Here is a 22,456-nt window from a genome sequence, read left to right on the forward strand (position 1 = left end):
TATATAATTCCACATGTGTTAATTCATAGTTTTGATGCCTTCAGTGTGAATGTACAATTTTCATAGTTATGAAAATACAGAAAAATCTTTAAATGAGAAGGTGTGTCCAAACTTTTGGTCTGTACTGTATATATTCTACTGTGATTGGACTCTGAAAGTGTTAACATAATATTCTGATCTGAGGGTCCTCGGCTTCCTGTCTCCACTGCTTGGAAACTAGGCGAAAGGTTAATCTTGTGCAATAAAAATCCTCCTAGCTAAAAGCTTTGAAGAAGATAAATATTTTATTTAATTTGTACTGGTGGCGATGGAGCTGCCTGGCTCCATGAAATATCTAACCTGCTTACACTAACCTCTCACGCTTTTGGAATAAGTACAGGATTAACAGCAGGTTGGGCGAAAAAACATCTTTGTAAAACACTTTTTTTGTGTTTTAAAAACAAACTATTTGGATCTGTCGTGATTCTCATACTTTTTAAAGGGTATCGGTCAGCAGGTTTTTCTATGTAATCTGACAACAGCATGATGAGGTGACAGAGACCCTGATCTCAGCTTTGTATAACTGGTTACTGGGGTCAGCAGTTGTGATGGTCAGTTTTCTCTGCTGCAGATCTAGCTGTGCTTGCAATGCTGAGCCCTGTATAACCTCGCCCCCACCACTGATTAGCAGCTTTGTGCTTATGCACAGTGTACAAAGAAAGCTGCCAATCAGTGGGGGTGGGGCGGGGTTACACGGCAGCAGGACTAAGCACAAGACACCTAGTCCTGCGGTGATGATCTGCTGATGATTAAACTTTGATTTTATTGAAACGGCAAAATACAGACCAGTAAGTAACACGTCGGTGGAATCTGGGTCTCTGCCTCTACATTATGCTGCTCTCAGATTGGATAGCAAAAACTTGGTGACAGATTCCCTTTAAAGAAAACCTGTCATCAGACTTGTGCTGCCTGAAACACCGGAAGCATGACTCAGACACTGAATACGTTATTTCAGCAATGTATGTTTTACTTTGAAACACTGCAGCATTTCAGGGGAGATGCCCGTCACTTTGAAAAGTCAGCCGGGGACTCTGCATCTCAGATGACTAGTCCAAGACAGGTCCCCAGCAGCTTCTCACTGCCTGTGACTTAAAGGTCTCTCCCTATGTTTGGGTGTTTAGGGAGAGACTGGAAGTCATGGGTAGTGGGGTAAGGAGAAACGGACAGAGATCACCCACAGACTAGTCATCCAAGACTCGTTGTCCCAGGACGGCTTTACAATGTCTGTTTTTTCTGAAGCGCTGCAGCGGTTTAAATGAAAACCTACACAGCTACAATAATGCAGCCATTGTCTGATTCATTCTTCCATTGGTTTGCGCACCATGGATTATCTGACAGGTATCCATTTATAGACCACCAATAGTTCAGCATGGACAGACTTTGTGAAATGAGCTGTGTCTAGCTGTAGGACAACTTGCTGCAGCACGGGCTTTTTCCCAGTGTCTGTTTGCAATAGGAGCACACCCCCTTACTAAGGTCTCCTCCTTTACCAAGTACCGCCCTCAGGGGTCTGCAGACCAAATATAAAGTTTGCTGGAAGATTTCTACTTTTTCTGTATCTTGCAGAGTCTGCAGTTGCTTTAGGCAAGGTTTTATAGTGTATTGATTTGATGTGCATAAATCAAAAGTGCAGGACGTATAATTTAGACTTGTATAAGAATCTGTTTACAGTGGATATCAAGGCTCCTGCTGTTACTTGTATGAGCGATTTTGCAGCAGTTGGTTGTAATATGTGAACATTTACTTACGGGATTCTTGAAACCAAAGACTTATTGTCAGAAAAATTCCATGCTGCTGCTGTCAGAAACCTATTAACATTCATTAAACTGCTGTTTTTTCCTTTCTTCCAGCAAATGTGGAAACCTTCCTCCAGAGAGCTGTTTCTTCAGCCTTATATGCAGCTTAGGAGCATTCATGGGTAAGTGGATGTGTTCCAAAATTTAGTAATGTTTAGTGTGGTAATGTATATATGACCTCATCGTAAGGCACAATCTTACAATTATTACCAATACTTAAAGTGAACCTTACAGCTGATACATGCTGCCCAATCTATGAGCCGCAGTCATCAGGCACTGGCTGCATAATCTCAGGTACGTTTGACTGTGGATCGCTGCGTTGTTTCAGAGAAAAACCTACTTTAAAAACCACAGGGGACCAAGCAGCTCAGTAGACTAGTCAGACAGGCTAGTCCCCAGCGGCTTCTCCCCACCTGCTGCCCTGGATTGACAGGTCTCTGCCTCTATGTGCATGTAGGCAGAGACTGGTCAATCCAGGGCAGCGGGCAGAGAGAAACCGCCAAAGAGCCATCTGTCCGACTAGTCTCCCATGCGTCTCGGCCGCTTCTAAAGCATGTTTTTTTTCTCTGAAACTCAGCAGCGATCCAGAGTCGAATGTACCTGTCTGACATCTTACACCCAGTGCCTGATGCATGTTGCCCACGGATTAAGGGCGCATGTGTCATCTGTCGGGGTTCACTTTAGGAGAAAATAGGAAAATTCACAGAATACTTGTAAAGAACATTGTGTAGGGCATGTTTTCTGCTGAAATATGTGTATATAATATATATTATGGTATGTCTGACATGGATTAGTCTGTGCAGGTAGAGAGGGCCCATTGCCACAGCTTCCTGTTGTCTATTAGATGATGGCATGTAAGGCATAACACTGAGCTAATTATTGTTGAATTGTTATATACTTGATAACGTACAGTGATGGTCTCTGATGAGCTATTGAGAAACCAAGCCATTTATGATACTGTAGGAGGTATGGCACTAGAACAAGTGACCTAAGAAAAATAAGCCATCAGCTGTTATACACATAAGCACCACCCAATATCCCTTCTTATAAAGGTGGGCTGCAGTGATGCAATTCCTCTCAATTTACCTACAGGTGTGTATCACAATTATTGTGTTTTAGACACTTAAGACACCCATCTTAATAGTTTTAAAGCATGTCTAAAAAGAGGCATCTCCATCAGGCCCTGACTGCTGGGAAGATTACCCGCTGGCCTGCACAGTGAAAGTAGAGACTGCACTCATAATGCAATCCCTGCATTGTCCGTGTATCTCTGAGGAAGCCATTACAGGTTCTTCTCCCTGTGCGCTCTTCCTCCTATCACAGGCTCCAGTGCAGAGGTAGGGAAACTATTGCTAGTTTAGGGCTGTTTTACTACCAGTGGAGAAGTGGTGAGAAGGGAGCAATGCCAGTGCTAGTGGGGCGGAGGGGTGAAAGTGCTACCAGTGGGGTGGTGGGTGAGAAGAGGACAATACTGCTATGAGTGTGTATGTGTGGTGGGGTGTAGTTTGGACAGTAATTCAACCAGTGGGGAAACCAATAACCTTCGCACTCCATAAGTGAAAAAATGGTTGCCTTACTACATTACACAGAACATTTCAGATAATCATGAATAAATATAGTAAGTCATTGTTTACGTCATCTCCTGATGGAATGCTTCGATTATGTGGATTTCTCGATTGTTGGGGGAATGATAGGCTGAAGCCTGATAGAGTGCACCTTGGAATTTTTCAGAGAAGACTCTCCTGTAGAAGCAACAATTATGTAATTGAATTGTGCATTGCCAGCTGGGGAGAGGTGGAAAAGGGGGCAATGATGACCCCAATGGAGGATGAGTGGGAAGAGGGGCATTGTGGTATTTGGCCCTACTTGGCAGGTACTTGGTCACGGACTGTGGTATTTGGTGATTCTGGGATATTCTGGTTATTCGGTGCTGCACTGCAGCATTCAGCTCTCCTGGAGATGTGTTGTATTTTCCTCTTAAGGAAGATATTCACTGTACTGCGGAATTTTTTAGTGCAGCTGGAGATTTATGCTGTACGTACCACACTGATATTTGGCACTACTTGGGAGGTATTTATTGCTACACTGTGATATTTGGCGCTGCTTGGGAGGTATTGCTGCTGTACTGTGGTATATGGCGCTGCTTGGCAGGTATTGCTGCTGTACTGTGGTATATGGCGCTGCTTGGGAGGTATTGCTGCTGTACTGTGGTATATGGCGCTGCTTGGGAGGTATTGCTGCTGTACTGTGGTATATGGCGCTGCTTGGGAGGTATTGCTGCTGTACTGAGGTATATGGCGCTGCTTGGGAGGTAGTGCTGCTGTACTGTGGTATATGGCGCTGCTTGGGAGGTATTGCTGCTGTACTGTGGTATATGGCTCTGCTTGGGAGGTAGTGCTGCTGTACTGTGGTATATGGCGCTGCTTGGAAGGTATTGCTGCTGTACTGTGGTATATGGCGCTGCTTGGGAGGTATTGCTGCTGTGCTGTGGTATATGGCGCTGCTTGGGAGGTATTGCTGCTGTACTGTGGTATATGGCGCTGCTTGGGAGGTATTGCTGCTGTACTGAGGTATATGGCGCTGCTTGGGAGGTAGTGCTGCTGTACTGTGGTATATGGCGCTGCTTGGGAGGTATTGCTGCTGTACTGTGGTATATGGCTCTGCTTGGGAGGTAGTGCTGCTGTACTGTGGTATATGGCGCTGCTTGGAAGGTATTGCTGCTGTACTGTGGTATATGGCGCTGCTTGGGAGGTATTGCTGCTGTGCTGTGGTATATGGCGCTGCTTGGGAGGTATTGCTGCTGTACTGTGGTATATGGCGCTGCTTGGGAGGTATTGCTGCTGTACTGTGGTATATGGCGCTGCTTGGGAGGTATTGCTGCTGTACTGTGATATTGAGCGCTGCTTGGGAGGTATTGCTGCTGTACTGTGGTATATGGCGCTGCTTGGGAGGTATTGCTGCTGTACTGTGATATTGGGCGCTGCTTGGGAGGTATTGCTGCTGTACTGTGGTATATGGCGCTGCTTGGGAGGTAGTGCTGCTGTACTGTGGTATATGGCGCTGCTTGGGAGGTATTGCTGCTGTACTGTGATATTGGGCGCTGCTTGGGAGGTATTGCTGCTGTGCTGTGGTATATGGCGCTGCTTGGGAGGTAGTGCTGCTGTACTGTGGTATATGGCGCTGCTTGGCAGGTATTGCTGCTGTACTGTGGTATATGGCGCTGCTTGGCAGGTATTGCTGCTGTACTGAGGTATATGGCGCTGCTTGGCAGGTATTGCTGCTGTACTGTGGTATATGGCGCTGCTTGGGAGGTATTGCTGCTGTACTGTGGTATATGGCGCTGCTTGGCAGGTATTGCTGCTGTACTGTGGTATATGACGCTGCTTGGCAGGTATAGCTGCTGTACTGTGGTATATGGCGCTGCTTGGGAGGTATTGCTGCTGTACTGTGGTATATGGCGCTGCTTGGCAGGTATTGCTGCTGTACTGTGGTATATGGCGCTGCTTGGCAGGTATTGCTGCTGTGCTGTGGTATATGGCGCTGCTTGGCAGGTAGTGCTGCTGTACTGAGGTATATGGCGCTGCTTGGGAGGTATTGCTGCTGTACTGTGGTATATGGCACTGCTTCGGAGGTATTGCTGCTGTACTGTGATATTGAGCGCTGCTTGGGAGGTATTGCTGCTATACTGTGGTATATGGCGCTGCTTGGCAGGTATTGCTGCTGTACTGAGGTATATGGCGCTGCTTGGCAGGTATTGCTGCTGTACTGTGGTATATGGCGCTGCTTGGGAGGTATTGCTGCTGTACTGTGGTATATGGCGCTGCTTGGGAGGTATTGCTGCTGTACTGTGGTATATGGCTCTGCTTGGGAGGTAGTGCTGCTGTACTGTGGTATATGGCGCTGCTTGGGAGGTATTGCTGCTGTACTGTGGTATATGGCGCTGCTTGGGAGGTATTGCTGCTGTACTGTGGTATATGGCGCTGCTTGGGAGGTATTGCTGCTGTACTGTGGTATATGGCGCTGCTTGGGAGGTATTGCTGCTGTACTGTGATATTGAGCGCTGCTTGGGAGGTATTGCTGCTGTACTGTGGTATATGGCGCTGCTTGGCAGGTATTGCTGCTGTACTGTGGTATATGGCGCTGCTTGGGAGGTAGTGCTGCTGTACTGTGGTATATGGCGCTGCTTGGGAGGTATTGCTGCTGTACTGTGATATTGGGCGCTGCTTGGGAGGTATTGCTGCTGTGCTGTGGTATATGGCGCTGCTTGGGAGGTAGTGCTGCTGTACTGTGGTATATGGCGCTGCTTGGCAGGTATTGCTGCTGTACTGTGGTATATGGCGCTGCTTGGCAGGTATTGCTGCTGTACTGAGGTATATGGCGCTGCTTGGCAGGTATTGCTGCTGTACTGTGGTATATGGCGCTGCTTGGGAGGTATTGCTGCTGTACTGTGGTATATGGCGCTGCTTGGCAGGTATTGCTGCTGTACTGTGGTATATGACGCTGCTTGGCAGGTATAGCTGCTGTACTGTGGTATATGGCGCTGCTTGGGAGGTATTGCTGCTGTACTGTGGTATATGGCGCTGCTTGGCAGGTATTGCTGCTGTACTGTGGTATATGGCGCTGCTTGGCAGGTATTGCTGCTGTGCTGTGGTATATGGCGCTGCTTGGCAGGTAGTGCTGCTGTACTGAGGTATATGGCGCTGCTTGGGAGGTATTGCTGCTGTACTGTGGTATATGGCACTGCTTCGGAGGTATTGCTGCTGTACTGTGATATTGAGCGCTGCTTGGGAGGTATTGCTGCTATACTGTGGTATATGGCGCTGCTTGGGAGGTATTGCTGCTATACTGTGGTATATGGCGCTGCTTGGGAGGTATTGCTGCTGTACTGTGATATTGAGCGCTGCTTGGGAGGTAGTGCTGCTGTACTGTGGTATATGGCGCTGCTTGGGAGGTATTGCTGCTGTACTGTGGTATATGGCGCTGCTTGGGAGGTATTGCTGCTGTGCTGTGGTATATGGCGCTGCTTGGGAGGTATTGCTGCTGTGCTGTGGTATATGGCTCTGCTTGGGAGGTATTGCTGCTGTGCTGTGGTATATGGCTCTGCTTGGGAGGTATTGCTGCTGTGCTGTGGTATATGGCACTGTTTGGGAGGTATTGCTGCTGTACTGTGATATTGAGCGCTTCTTGGGAGGTATTGCTGCTATACTGTGGTATATGGCGCTGCTTGGGAGGTATTGCTGCTGTGCTGTGGTATATGGCGCTGCTTGGGAGGTATTGCTGCTGTGCTGTGGTATATGGCGCTGCTTGGGAGGTATTGCTGCTGTGCTGTGGTATATGGCACTGCTTGGGAGGTATTGCTGCTGTACTGTGATATTGAGCGCTGCTTGGGAGGTATTGCTGCTGTACTGTGGTATATGGCACTGCTTGGCAGGTATTGCTGCTGTACTGTGGTATATGGCGCTGCTTTGGAGGTATTGCTGCTGTGCTGTGGTATATGGCGCTGCTTGGGAGGTATTGCTGCTGTGCTGTGGTATATGGCACTGCTTGGGAGGTATTGCTGCTGTACTGTGGTATATGGCACTGCTTGGCAGGTATTGCTGCTGTACTGTGGTATATGGCGCTGCTTGGGAGGTAGTGCTGCTGTACTGTGGTATATGGCGCTGCTTGGGAGGTATTGCTGCTGTACTGTGGTATATGGCGCTGCTTGGCAGGTATTGCTGCTGTACTGTGGTATATGGCGCTGCTTGGGAGGTATTGCTGCTGTACTGTGGTATATGGCACTGCTTGGCAGGTATTGCTGCTGTACTGTGGTATATGGCGCTGCTTGGGAGGTATTGCTGCTGTACTGAGGTATATGGCGCTGCTTGGGAGGTAGTGCTGCTGTACTGAGGTATATGGCGCTGCTTGGGAGGTAGTGCTGCTGTACTGTGGTATATGGCTCTGCTTGGGAGGTAGTGCTGCTGTACTGAGGTATATGGCGCTGCTTGGAAGGTATTGCTGCTATACTGTGGTATATGGCGCTGCTTGGGAGGTATTGCTGCTGTACTGTGGTATATGGCGCTGCTTGGGAGGTAGTGCTGCTGTACTGTGGTATATGGCTCTGCTTGGGAGGTAGTGCTGCTGTACTGTGGTATATGGCGCTGCTTGGGAGGTATTGCTGCTATACTGTGGTATATGGCGCTGCTTGGGAGGTATTGCTGCTGTACTGAGGTATATGGCGCTGCTTGGCAGGTATTGCTGCTATACTGTGGTATATGGCGCTGCTTGGGAGGTAGTGCTGCTGTACTGAGGTATATGGCGCTGCTTGGGAGGTATTGCTGCTGTACTGTGGTATATGGCGCTGCTTGGGAGGTATTGCTGCTGTACTGTGGTATATGGCGCTGCTTGGGAGGTGTTGCTGCTGTACTGTGGTATATGGCTCTGCTTGGGAGGTATTGCTGCTGTACTGAGGTATATGGCGCTGCTTGGCAGGTATTGCTGCTATACTGTGGTATATGGCGCTGCTTGGGAGGTATTGCTGCTGTACTGAGGTATATGGCACTGCTTGGGAGGTATTGCTGCTGTACTGTGGTATATGGCGCTGCTTGGGAGGTATTGCTGCTGTACTGAGGTATATGGCGCTGCTTGGGAGGTATTGCTGCTGTACTGTGGTATATGGCGCTGCTTGGGAGGTATTGCTGCTGTACTGTGGTATATGGCGCTGCTTGGGAGGTATTGCTGCTGTACTGTGGTATATGGCGCTGCTTGGCAGGTATTGCTGCTGTGCTGTGGTATATGGCGCTGCTTGGGAGGTAGTGCTGCTGTGCTGTGGTATATGGCGCTGCTTGGGAGGTAGTGCTGCTGTACTGTGGTATATGGCGCTGCTTGGGAGGTATTGCTGCTGTACTGTGGTATATGGCGCTGCTTGGGAGGTATTGCTGCTGTACTGTGGTATATGGCGCTGCTTGGGAGGTATTGCTGCTGTACTGTGGTATATGGCGCTGCTTGGGAGGTATTGCTGCTGTACTGTGGTATATGGCGCTGCTTGGGAGGTATTGCTGCTGTACTGTGGTATATGGCGCTGCTTGGGAGGTATTGCTGCTGTACTGTGGTATATGGCGCTGCTTGGCAGGTATTGCTGCTATACTGTGGTATATGGCTCTGCTTGGGAGGTAGTGCTGCTGTACTGAGGTATATGGCGCTGCTTGGCAGGTATTGCTGCTATACTGTGGTATATGGCGCTGCTTGGGAGGTAGTGCTGCTGTGCTGTGGTATATGGCGCTGCTTGGGAGGTAGTGCTGCTGTGCTGTGGTATATGGCGCTGCTTGGGAGGTATTGCTGCTGTGCTGTGGTATATGGCGCTGCTTGGGAGGTATTGCTGCTGTGCTGTGGTATATGGCACTGCTTGGGAGGTATTGCTGCTGTACTGTGATATTGAGCGCTGCTTGGGAGGTATTGCTGCTGTACTGTGGTATATGGCACTGCTTGGCAGGTATTGCTGCTGTACTGTGGTATATGGCGCTGCTTTGGAGGTATTGCTGCTGTGCTGTGGTATATGGCGCTGCTTGGGAGGTATTGCTGCTGTGCTGTGGTATATGGCACTGCTTGGGAGGTATTGCTGCTGTACTGTGGTATATGGCACTGCTTGGCAGGTATTGCTGCTGTACTGTGGTATATGGCGCTGCTTGGGAGGTAGTGCTGCTGTACTGTGGTATATGGCGCTGCTTGGGAGGTATTGCTGCTGTACTGTGGTATATGGCGCTGCTTGGCAGGTATTGCTGCTGTACTGTGGTATATGGCGCTGCTTGGGAGGTATTGCTGCTGTACTGTGGTATATGGCACTGCTTGGCAGGTATTGCTGCTGTACTGTGGTATATGGCGCTGCTTGGGAGGTATTGCTGCTGTACTGTGGTATATGGCGCTGCTTGGGAGGTATTGCTGCTGTACTGAGGTATATGGCGCTGCTTGGGAGGTAGTGCTGCTGTACTGAGGTATATGGCGCTGCTTGGGAGGTAGTGCTGCTGTACTGTGGTATATGGCTCTGCTTGGGAGGTAGTGCTGCTGTACTGAGGTATATGGCGCTGCTTGGAAGGTATTGCTGCTATACTGTGGTATATGGCGCTGCTTGGGAGGTATTGCTGCTGTACTGTGGTATATGGCGCTGCTTGGGAGGTAGTGCTGCTGTACTGTGGTATATGGCTCTGCTTGGGAGGTAGTGCTGCTGTACTGTGGTATATGGCGCTGCTTGGGAGGTATTGCTGCTATACTGTGGTATATGGCGCTGCTTGGGAGGTATTGCTGCTGTACTGAGGTATATGGCGCTGCTTGGCAGGTATTGCTGCTATACTGTGGTATATGGCGCTGCTTGGGAGGTAGTGCTGCTGTACTGAGTTATATGGCGCTGCTTGGGAGGTATTGCTGCTGTACTGTGGTATATGGCGCTGCTTGGGAGGTATTGCTGCTGTACTGTGGTATATGGCGCTGCTTGGGAGGTGTTGCTGCTGTACTGTGGTATATGGCTCTGCTTGGGAGGTATTGCTGCTGTACTGAGGTATATGGCGCTGCTTGGCAGGTATTGCTGCTATACTGTGGTATATGGCGCTGCTTGGGAGGTATTGCTGCTGTACTGAGGTATATGGCGCTGCTTGGGAGGTATTGCTGCTGTACTGTGGTATATGGCGCTGCTTGGGAGGTATTGCTGCTGTACTGAGGTATATGGCGCTGCTTGGGAGGTATTGCTGCTGTACTGTGGTATATGGCGCTGCTTGGGAGGTATTGCTGCTGTACTGTGGTATATGGCGCTGCTTGGGAGGTATTGCTGCTGTACTGTGGTATATGGCGCTGCTTGGCAGGTATTGCTGCTGTGCTGTGGTATATGGCGCTGCTTGGGAGGTAGTGCTGCTGTGCTGTGGTATATGGCGCTGCTTGGGAGGTAGTGCTGCTGTACTGTGTTATATGGCGCTGCTTGGGAGGTATTGCTGCTGTACTGTGGTATATGGCGCTGCTTGGGAGGTATTGCTGCTGTACTGTGGTATATGGCGCTGCTTGGGAGGTATTGCTGCTGTACTGTGGTATATGGCGCTGCTTGGGAGGTATTGCTGCTGTACTGTGGTATATGGCGCTGCTTGGGAGGTATTGCTGCTGTACTGTGGTATATGGCGCTGCTTGGCAGGTATTGCTGCTATACTGTGGTATATGGCTCTGCTTGGGAGGTAGTGCTGCTGTACTGAGGTATATGGCGCTGCTTGGCAGGTATTGCTGCTATACTGTGGTATATGGCGCTGCTTGGGAGGTATTGCTGCTGTGCTGTGGTATATGGCGCTGCTTGGGAGGTAGTGCTGCTGTGCTGTGGTATATGGCGCTGCTTGGGAGGTAGTGCTGCTGTGCTGTGGTATATGGCGCTGCTTGGGAGGTAGTGCTGCTGTGCTGTGGTATATGGCGCTGCTTGGGAGGTATTGCTGCTGTACTGTGGTATATGGCGCTGCTTGGGAGGTATTGCTGCTGTACTGTGGTATATGGCGCTGCTTGGGAGGTATTGCTGCTGTACTGTGGTATATGGCGCTGCTTGGGAGGTATTGCTGCTGTACTGTGGTATATGGTGCTGCATAGGGATTTTTATTGCTACACTGCAGTGTTTAATACCTCTTGGAAGGTATTTTTTGGGCACTGTGGTATTTAGCACTGTGTGCTTATGTCTGTTCAAAGTAATGGAAGACTTTAGCCTTTTGTGACCATAGCATAACCGTTATATGTAAAATATATATAGTTGCATAGTTAATACAGTGAAGTTGAAAGACCTATTTTCATAAAGTTTAACCTAGGGATGGGAAATGATAAAGGGAATGGGGTATATGTACATTTATAATGCAAGATCCAGACTGACCCAAAATAGCTAATTTTTCTCTCATGATCCCAATTGAGATGGAGTGACAGAGGCTTCAGATCTACAAATGGCTCCATTACAAATGCTGATTTCTCAGTAATGGAGAAATGGACGGTCTAGGACAGGTAAAGGTATCGCTAGATAGTGTTTTGAAAACGCATCATGTGCATATAAATAGTTTGTGGGGTGCAATCCTACTGACAGATTCCCCTTTAAACGTGCTTATTTTCATGTGTATTATGATTTAGGAAATACAAATTTATGGTTATTCTTATGTTTAATGAAATGTTCTTTTATAATCCGCCCAAGAGAAGTGGGTTGTGTGTGTGTTTTTTTTTTCTTTTGTTATGTAACCATATTTCTGCTTTTGGTTGCTTTAAATTGCATCACTTAATCCCTTCATTGACAGAACAGTGGAATGATGTTTTAGAGGCTCATGCTGTAGTATCACCTGCTGCAAATAAGAAGCTAATACAGCTACATATATTTCCTCACTTATTTAACCCCCCTGTAGGTTATGATCTGATAGTTGCCAGAGATGCCATGACTTACAGCATAGTCAGACGGCCATATAACACTGATGACAATCCTGACCCGAGCGTGACGGCTGCATAGAAATGCATACTGTCATGTTCAGGTCAGGAGAGCAGACTGCCAGTTCGAGCATTGCGATGACTGCGACCTTGGGTGCAGACTTTTGCCATTTTATTTGGAGTTGCGGCATCATATGACGATATTGGGGGGGGGGGGGGGGGAGTGATTAGCACGCTAACACAAATCGTTGGAGCTGCAGTTGATCGTGTTCCAGAACTCTGTGTTTTGGGAGTTGTGGATGAAAGTGTGGCCGCATTGTGATAAAATATTTGTCCGTGAGACTACATTCCTTGCCAGAAAGGCAATAGCACTGAGATAGTTTGGGTAGGGTGGTGGGGGGGCGACCTCCCACAAGTACAGTGGGAAAAAATTAGTTAACGACACAATACCACATGAGAGCATAGTATATACGAATAGAGGATGCCCTCAAAAATGTCTTAAAGGGCTCAGTCTCACAAGTGTATAACATGGCTGAGTGCTATCCTATGTTTTATCAGATAGCACTTGGTCCACTGTGCTACTATGGGACAGTGCAGATCTGCGATCCTCTTTTTTTTTTTTTTTTTCTCTTATTTTGATTCATCATGAGAAAACAATCCCTGCATGCTGCATGTGCATCTGATGATCTGATCACATGCACCCAGACAAGTCTGTAGATGCATGTGAAACATTGGACTGCACTCTGATGTCATCCCAGTGCAGTCCGACATCTATGGACACAGACAATGGAGAAGATGGAGAAATTAAGTTCTCAGTCTTCTCTACTCCTGTGAGAATCGCATCACGATAAGATGCGATTCTGCTCAAACTTTGATCCGAGTGACATCCGCATAATCGGCCCGATTCTCTTGCATGAGGGAACATATGCCAGTGTGACCCCGGCCAAAATCTGGGGAAAGTGGTGTGATTCAACTCTAAAGCCCCCGTCACACTAAGCGAGATCGCTAGCAAGATTGCTGCTGAGTCACAAGTTTTGTGACGCAACAGCGACCTCAGCAGCGATCTCGCTACGTTTGGCACGTAGCAGCGAGCAGGCCCCTGCTGTGAGATCGCTGGTCGTGTCGGAATGGCCTTGACCTTTCTTTGATCGTTGAGGTCCCGCTGGGTAGCATGCATCGGTGTGTTTGACACCTTACCAACGACCTTGTTAACGACTCAGACACAGAAACACATAGGCATGCATCGTTATACAGGTCGCTACGGGTCGCCGTATCGTTACTGCATCGTTGGGAAGATTTGACTGTTTGACATCTCACCAGCGACCACATAGCGACACAGCAATGATCCCTGACAGGTCGTATCGTTGTCGGGATCGCTGTAGCGTCGCTTAGTGTGACGGGGCCTTAACGCAGCTCTCAGCACACTATCTTCCTCACTTTCGCACTATACCCTGATGTGATCCAGGAATCCAAATGTATATAATGGCAATTTTCACATAAACTAGATTAGAAAGCATGTAAATTGGCTCTGAACAAGTATAGGTCTTGATCATTGAGATCTAATCCTGCGTATGTTAATGGCATAATTGTATTACTTTTCTTTTCCTGTATATTTGTAATGTTTATTATGAAGTGTCCTTCAATGAAACAAGTTTACATTTTTTTTAAAAAAGCACCGATCTAACACATCTGACGCACCGGAAAGGTGGGAATGATCCCATTGCCAACAAAGGGATCAGTCCATCCATCAGTTTCCTTCTTGTATCTTTAATGCCTTTAGTGAAATGACAACACTGCACTAAAAATAAGTGTGTGTGTGTGTGTGTGTATATATGTATAATATAGGTGGAGGGTTAGGTTAAATGCATATCTCTCAACTCTTGGTGGAAAAGGGGGAGAATTATGTAGCATTTTTTTTGTCTCTTGAAAAAAATGAAATCCTTCCTCCATAATGGTGCCAGCCACAATGCTTATCGTCTATTCTAGTGTTCAGCACAGAAAGAGGAAGAGTCCCAAGAGTTTGCCTTGCTAATTGGATTCTGTAGTTGATTGAATTGAGCAGACTCATTTGATTTGTTTCACATTGTCATTAGACATTGATAGTCTTCTATGTGGTTGATAACTTTTACACACAGGATTGTAAGATGTGTTAATTTTGTATATTTTCCTTTATTTTCATACAAGCAATATTCACCATTCCTTTCAAAATTAACTTTTGATGATAATATGAAAATGACTATTCATATGGATGTGCCATTAGGCTACATTCCCACAATGAGCTTTTGGTGAGTTTTTGATAGGTGCCATATTTCTGTACCTATTATTTAAATTGGGTTACTTGCGTTTTTTCTTTTTTTTTCTTTTGTGTGCGGTTTTTAACATGCATTTATGATTCTGTTTCTTGTTGCTAGGTCATGCTTTAAATCGGCTTTGTTTTTGATACTTCTTGGTATTTGGCTTTGACAAAGCTTTATTGACCTATTCGGGTGCGGATTACATGCGTTTTTGATGCATTTCCGCTGTGGAAATGCACTTAAAACACACCTGCGTTTTTTACCTGTGGATTTTCTGCATCTCATGCAAGTCTATGGGGAAATTTCACACCGAAAACTCTGCGCACTCGCAAGAGAAGTTGACGTGTTGCTTATTTGAAACTCGCACCGCAGAACAGTTACACTGAGTTAAAAAACAAGCACAGTGGGCAGGAGATTTCTATAAATCCCATCCACTTTGCTAGAACTGTAAGACGCTGCGTTTTTGACGTAGCAAAAATACGCAGCTACAAAAATTCATTGTGCGAACGTAGCTTTAAGCAGTATTTTAGGTCAAATGGATTGAAGACGAGACAAAATTTTCTAGGCAGTTCCAGCTTTGTGAATGAGATTTTGCGATCTTCTTCCGCACCCTACAGCGAATCTGTAGTGAGAATGGCTGGTGGCATGATATGAAATCTACAACCTGTCATTTTATGTTGCTCCACAGCTGCTTTTTTACACTGTATATTTAACTGGATTTTTCACTTCCTGAATAGTATTTTGGTCTAACAGTTACGGCTTTTATTATCTAGATAAAGCCATATTAGACTGAGGACTTTCGACCTCCCCCAATTTATGTAGGCGGAATCTGAGCATAGCCATTAATAACTGGATTTTAAATTGTCCTCTAGGCCAGTTTTTCCTGTGGTCATATTGCATGCATCATGTCTGCTTCATAGTGGTTTTGTATAGCAATATATTTTGATATTACATAGGATGCATAAGAAATATGAGGAAGGAAATGGTCAGCTAATATGACGCGGTATTGGGTAAGAATGATAGACGGTTATGGTTTGCTTTAAAGGAAACCTGGCATGTGCGTAATCTGTCTACTTTTATGCTTCCCCTGTTCGTTGAAAGCAATACAGGTGCTTCTCACTAAATTAGAATATCAACAAAAAGTTAATTTATTTCAGTTCTTCATTACAAAAAGTGAAACTCATATATTGTATAGAGTCATTACAAACAGAGTGATCTATTTCAAGTGTTTGTTTCTGTTAATGTTGATGATTACGGCTTACAGCCAATGAAAACACAGAAGTTATTATCTCAGTAAATTAAAATAATTAACAAAAAACACCTGCAAAGGCTTCCGATGCGTTTAAAAAGGTCTCTTAGTCTGTTTCAGTAGGCTCCACAATCATGGGGGGGGGGGGAGACTGCTGACTTGACAGATGTCCAGAAGGCAGTCATTGACACTACACAAGGAGGGTAAGCCACAAACGGTCATTGCTAAGGAAGCTGGCTCTTCAGAGTGCTGTATCCAAGCATATTAATGGAAAGTTGAGTGGAAGGAAAAAGTGTGGTAGAAAAAGGTACACAAGCAACCAGGATAACCACAGCCTCGAAAGGATTAAGAAAAGGCCATTCAAAAATTTGGGGGAGATTCACAAGGAGTGGACTGCTGCTGGAGTCATTGCTTCAAGAGCCACCACACACAGACGTATCCAGGACATGCGCTACAAGTGTCACATTCCTTGTGTCAAGCCACTCATGACCAATAGACAGCGCCACAACAGTCTTACCTGGGCCAAGGAGACTGGACTGTTGTTCTGTGGTCCAAGGTGTTTTCAGATGAAAGTAAATTTTGCATTTCATTTGGCAATCTAGGTCCCAGAGTCTGGAGGAAGAGTGGAGAGGCCACAATCCAAGCTGCTGGAGGTCTAGTGTGAAGTTTCCACAATCAGTGATGGTTTGGGGAGTCATGTCATCTGCTGGTGTAGGTCCACTGTGTTTTATCAAGACCAAAGTCAGCACAGCCGTCTACCAGGAAATTTTAGAGCACTTCATGCTTCCCTCTGCCGACAAGCTTTTTAGAGATGGAAATTTCATTCTCCAGCAGGACTTGGCACCTGTCCACACTGCCAAAAATACCAATACCTGGTTTAAAAACAACAGTATCACTGTGCTTGATTGGCCAGGAAACTCACCTGAACTTAACCTCATAGAGAATCTATGGGGTATTGTCAAGAGGAAGATGAGACACCAGACCCAACAATGCAGACGAGCTGAATGCTGCTATCAAAGCAACCTGGGCTTCCATAACACCTCAGCAGTGCCACAGGCTGATCGCCTCCATGCCGCGCCGCATTGATGCAGTAATTGATGCAGAAGGAGCCCCGACCAAGTATTGAGGGCATTTACTGAACATACATTTCAGTAGGCCGACATTTCAGATTTTAAAATTTGATTTTTAAGCTGTTATAAAGTATTCTAATTTACTGAGATAATGACTTTTGTGTTTTCATTGGCTGTAAGCCATAATCATCAACATTAACAGAAATAAACACTTGAAATAGATCACTCTGCTTGTAATTACTCTATATAACATTTGAGTTTCACTTTTTGTATTGAAGAACTGAAATATATTAACTTTTTGATGATATTCTAATTTAGTGAGAAGCACTTGTATATGACATGGTTGTTGGAATATAGAAGGAAGATTTGTTCTAGTCTTATTCCTCTGTGCCAACAATGCTGAAGGCTTCACTTCAGTGCCTGTCTAGAGGTAGAGGGGTGTCTTGTTTTTTATCCAAGATTTATGCACAAGTTAACTTCTCTGTTTGGCACCAGCATAACTCAGGGTTTAAACATGTGATTTTTATTCCTTGGAAACACTATCTAAGCAATGGGCATTTGAACCCAAGCATATTCTCTGTTAGGGCTTAAAAGGGTAGTCCGAAATGTAATTTAGTTTAGATTATGGCATTAAATATATTGGGATTTAGGATGATAATTATCTTCTAATATACTTGAACTATTGAACCCGTCCTACGCCCAGGTGGCGAGCATTTTTATTGGTATATTCTCAGTGCCGTTTTTTTTTTTTCTTTTCTTTTTTTTTTTTTTTTTTTTTTTTTTTTTTAAGAAATTGTGTCTGAAAATTTGCATATACAATGTCTTCAATAAAATGGCGCCGGATAGCACGGTATGCAGTCACTTGTGGACTGCCACTCTGTTCAAAGTACTTTTTTCCAGGGAGAGTTTACATCAGTTTCGTTATAATCCAACAGGATTATTATGATAGGCAAATATTCTACATACAGCAGATGACACAGGATCCACCAATCACAATAAGTGGATATCACAGCTGACCCTGCTCCCCCTCCCTTTTATAATAACCTTCGGACATGCTCATTATATTATTCCATGGAAAAGATGGGCTCAGGGTCTGTTCATTGTAGCTATGTACAGTTGAAACCAGAAGTTTACATACACTATATAAAAAGGCACATATGCATGGTTTTCTCAATATCTGACATGAAATCAGAATAAACATTTCTTGTTTTAGATCAGTTAGGATTACCATAATTTTTATTATTTGCCAAATTCCAGAATGAGAGAGAGAGAATATTTTAAGGCATTTTTATTACTTGCTGCAAAGTCAAAAGTTTACATACATTTCATTAGTATTTGGCACCATTGCCCTTAAACTGAATGACTTGGGTGAAACGTTTGGGATATCCTTCCACAAGCTTCTCACAATAGTTGGTCGGAATTTGGGCCCATTCCTCCTGACAAAATTGGTGTAACTGATCCAGGTTTGTAGGTTGCATTGCTCGCACCTGCCTTTTTAGCTTTGCCCATAAATTTTTAAATAGGATTAAGATCAGGGCTTTGTGATGGCAACGCCAAAACATTGACTTTATCTTTTAGCCAATTTGTTACCATTATGACAGTATGCTTCAGGTCATTGTCCATTTGGAAGACCCATTTCCGCCCAAGCTTTCACTTCCTGGCTAATGTCTTGAGATGTTGCCTCAGTATTGCCGCATAATCTTCTTTTCTCATGATGCCATCTATTTTGTGAAGTGCACCAGTCTCTCCTGCAGCAAAACAACCCCACAACATGATGCTGCCACCCCCGTGTTTCACAGCTGGGATGGTGCTCTTAGGCTTCCAAGCTTCTCCCTTTTTCCTCCAAACATAAGGATGGTCATTATGCCCAAAAAGTTCAATTTTAGTTTCATCACACCACAAGACCTGTCTCCTGAAATTAAGGTCTTTGTTCCGGTGTGCATTTGCAAACATTAATCTGGCTTTTTTATGTTTCTTTTGAAGTAATGGCTTCTTCCTGTCAGAGTGGCCTTTCAGCCCATGTTGATACAGTACTTGTTTTACTGTGGATATTGTCGCAATCTTACCAGCTTCCGCCATCATATTCACAAGGTCTTTTGCTTTTGTCCTTGGGTTGATTTGCACATGTTGGACCAAAGCACGTTCATCTCTGGGACACAGAACCAGTCTCCTTCCTGAGCGGTATGATGGCTGGACATTCCCATCTTGTTTGTGATTGCGTATAATTGTTTGTACAGATGAACGAGGCACTTTCAGGTATCTTGAAATTGTACCCAAGGATGAGCCAGACTTGTGCAAGTCCACAATTCTCTTCCTGATATCTTGGCTGATTTCTTTAGACTTTCCCATGATGCTACACAAAGAAGCAGTGTGTTTCAGGTGTGTATTAAAATACATTCACAGGTTTTTTGGCAACATCTGAGTTAGAGACACACCTATCAGAAGCTTCCAAACACATGACCTCATCATATGGGCAGCCTAGAATTGTTTAAAGCCATAGTAATCTTAGTGTATGTAAACTTTTGACTTTGCAGCAAGTAATAAAAATGCCTCAAACCATTCTCTCCATCTATCGATGTTCCCCCAGACAGACCTTTTTGCCTTTTCTGTAATTTGTAGCATGATGGCTTTTATTTGTATTGTTCTAAATAAGTTGGAGAACTTTTATAGTTTACATATAGTCCATTGGGGACAATTCAGTTGCAGTAGTTAATACAGGTGGCATCCTGGAACATCACTGCACAAATGGGACACCAGCTAATTTATAAGTTTATCTACTCTGAGTCACAGAATCTGAATAGTCTCTGGACTTGCACTTTAATCTTAAAAGGACATAAATATCCCAGCAAATACTACAATGTCAGTGTTTATAGTAAATGTTTTCAGCAGTCTGGAAATATACAAAGGAGAGCTTGTGCCGTGATGCGGCCTGGGGTATAAGGACTTATTGTCTTGGGTTTTTTTTTTGCATGTAAAATTATTATTCACGTCTGTGTGCTTTTCATAGTAAACACTGATTTTTGGTGATTTTCCAAATCTGCTGATTTACTAAACATTTTTGTGCTTGCCAAGACTTGTGATGCACATAAATATAACAGGACAATATTTTGCTATGATGCCTATATAGTTCCACTATGGATATGTTAAATATTCATAGCGGCATGGTTTCATAGAAAATATACATCATTAGTTGTATTTTGATGTTCAAAACCAATTTTTATAGCTTAATAGAAAATGTTTAAAGGTTGTACTTGAATGGAATCTGTCAGCAGGATTTCTCCCCAAAACTATGTACCTTATTTTTCGGACCATAAGACGCACCTAGGTTTTAAAGGAGTAAAATAGGAAACAAAAAATTAAGCAAGCAATGTGGTCATGATGCCCTCTTATGGGGGAGGGGGTCTGCTGCTGACACTGGTATTGGAGTAATGTTCCCCAATTCTGTTAATATCTTCTATCCTGGTATAAGTGGCCCCATCCCATCCTAGTATGCATGGCACCCCTTTATCCCCCATCCTGGTATGCATGGCACCCCTTTATCCCCCATCCTGGTATGCATGACACCCCTTTATCCCCCATCCTGGTATGCATGACACCCCTTTATCCCCCATCCTGGTATGCATGACACCCCTTTATCCCCCATCCTGGTATGCATGACACCCCTTGAGCCCCCATCACGCTGCCTACAAAAAAAAATAAATAAACAATCATACTCACCTCCTCTCTCCTCCAGCACTGTCCCGCTCTGCTGCCGACACTCTCACTGTGTGAGCTGCGCATGGCATCCCTGCCCCATGCGCCCTCACACTGTGAGACGCTGTGCTGGAATAGTCACTGCTCCCCACACCGGGACTCTGTGCATGGGGAGCAGTGACCATTCAGTCTGTTCAATAGCCGGCACACTGTACTGCAGCGCGGCTCCTGCTGCCGCTCTGTGGTCAGTGTGCCTGCTATTAAAGACCATGGATATTCACTACAACCCATGGGAGTGGGTTGTAGGGACTAGTCATGAGCTTTATTAGCAGGCACTCAGACCGCAGAGCAGCAGCAGGAGCCGTGCTGCGGCTCCAGTGTGCCGGCTATTAAGAACAATGAATATTCATTGCTCTCCATGCCCATGGGCGTGGGGAGCAGGAATATTCATTTTCTTTAGTAGCGGGCACAGCGTAGGCTGCAGCAGGCGGCTGCTGCTTCCTGTGCCACTCTGATCCCCTGCTGCTGCTCCCCCACACCCACCACCACGCACAGCCATGTATGTATATAGTATTTGGACTATAAGACACCCCCCCCCCCCCTACTTTCCTCCAAAATTTTAGAGGGAAAAAGTGCGTCTTATGGTCCTGAAAATGCGGTATATGTTCATGTTGCTCTTTCAAACACCAGTCCAGCAATATTTTTTAAAAGGCCAATCCCTTCCTCTGTACTGAGAAATCAACGTTTGAATGTATATGTATACAAAGCCATACACAACCTGTCTCCTCCATACATCTGTGACCTAGTCTCCCGGTACTTGCCTGCACGCAACCTCCGATCCTCACAAGATCTCCTTCTCTACTCCCCTCTTATCTCCTCTTCCCACAATTGCATACAAGATTTCTCCCGTGCATCCCCCCTACTCTGGATCTCTCTACCCCAACATATCAGACTCTTGCCTACCGTGGAAACCTTCAAAAGAAACCTGAAGACTCACCGACAAGCATACAATCTGCAGCAACCACCGCTCCACCATACCACTGCAGGGTCCTCTCTCCTCCTGTACCAGTCGCTGACTCATTTTGTTAAGATTATTGTGTTTTTGCTATGTATACCCCCTTTTTCACATGTAAAGCGCCATAATAATAATATGCAAATCAGGCTGAAGAGCTATTTGTAGATTTGAATACTGTCACACCAGCTCTATTCCCTGCCCAGCGCTGCCTCCTCCTGCTTGACTGATGGCCTCTATGCTATGTGAGTTCAGGCAAAGGAGCTGTAAGTCAAACAGGAGGAGGCTGGGTGGGGAATAGAGCTGGAGTGACAGAGGCTTCAAATCTACCATAGCTCTTCAGCCTCATTTGCAAATTAATTCAAATGCTGATTTCTCAGTCATGGAGAAAGACTGGCCATGTCAAGGCATTGCTGTATTTATCTTTAAAGGAGCTATGTGCAGATCTAAATGGTTAGGTGCGTGAAAATCCTGCTGACAGATTCACCTTAAGAACAATTATATCCATAGAACAAGTGTGAACATAGTTTTCGCCTTCAAACCTAAAAAAAATGACACAATGTGCCAAGAACTATTAGTAATGTGTGTTTCTGAGATTAGTCTCCGAACTATGAGACTAATTTTGACTGACATTATCTTTCCATACACCCAGTATTTTCCATGTTTGATTAACCTTTGCATTCTTGCCTTGCAGTGATGCTCATCGGGCTGTTACGATATGCCTTCGTGATAGAACGTTACGGTCCTTCCTTGCTAAATACTGTAGCATTTGTGTTGGGATGGATTTGTGCTGCTGGACTCACTATGGTTGGTAGTTTTCAGGTAAGTAATTCATACTTCTTGTCAAATTCTCGATTTTCTGGTATTTTTCTTTAATCCTAAAAGTTAATTTTCTACATCAGCCAGTT

At 45.4% G+C, this 22,456-nt stretch overlaps 1 protein-coding gene across 1 annotated transcript in view; it reads left to right on the forward strand.

Moving 5' to 3' along the window:
• The window catches only part of LOC141273669 (transmembrane protein 150A-like), a 151,833-nt gene that overhangs the window by 91,763 nt on the left and 37,614 nt on the right, over nt 1-22,456 (forward strand). Inside the window, exons 4-5 of the mRNA XM_073685844.1 lie at nt 1,890-1,957; nt 22,243-22,370. Of these exons, the coding sequence (XP_073541945.1) occupies nt 1,890-1,957; nt 22,243-22,370 (196 nt within the window). The remainder of the gene's footprint in view (nt 1-1,889; nt 1,958-22,242; nt 22,371-22,456) is intronic.

The sequence above is a fragment of the Phyllobates terribilis genome, unplaced genomic scaffold (genome assembly GCF_046119375.1).
Source record: "Phyllobates terribilis strain yellow unplaced genomic scaffold, ASM4611937v1 Scaffold_5__5_contigs__length_657084704, whole genome shotgun sequence".
NCBI classification, from domain to species: domain Eukaryota; kingdom Metazoa; phylum Chordata; class Amphibia; order Anura; family Dendrobatidae; genus Phyllobates; species Phyllobates terribilis.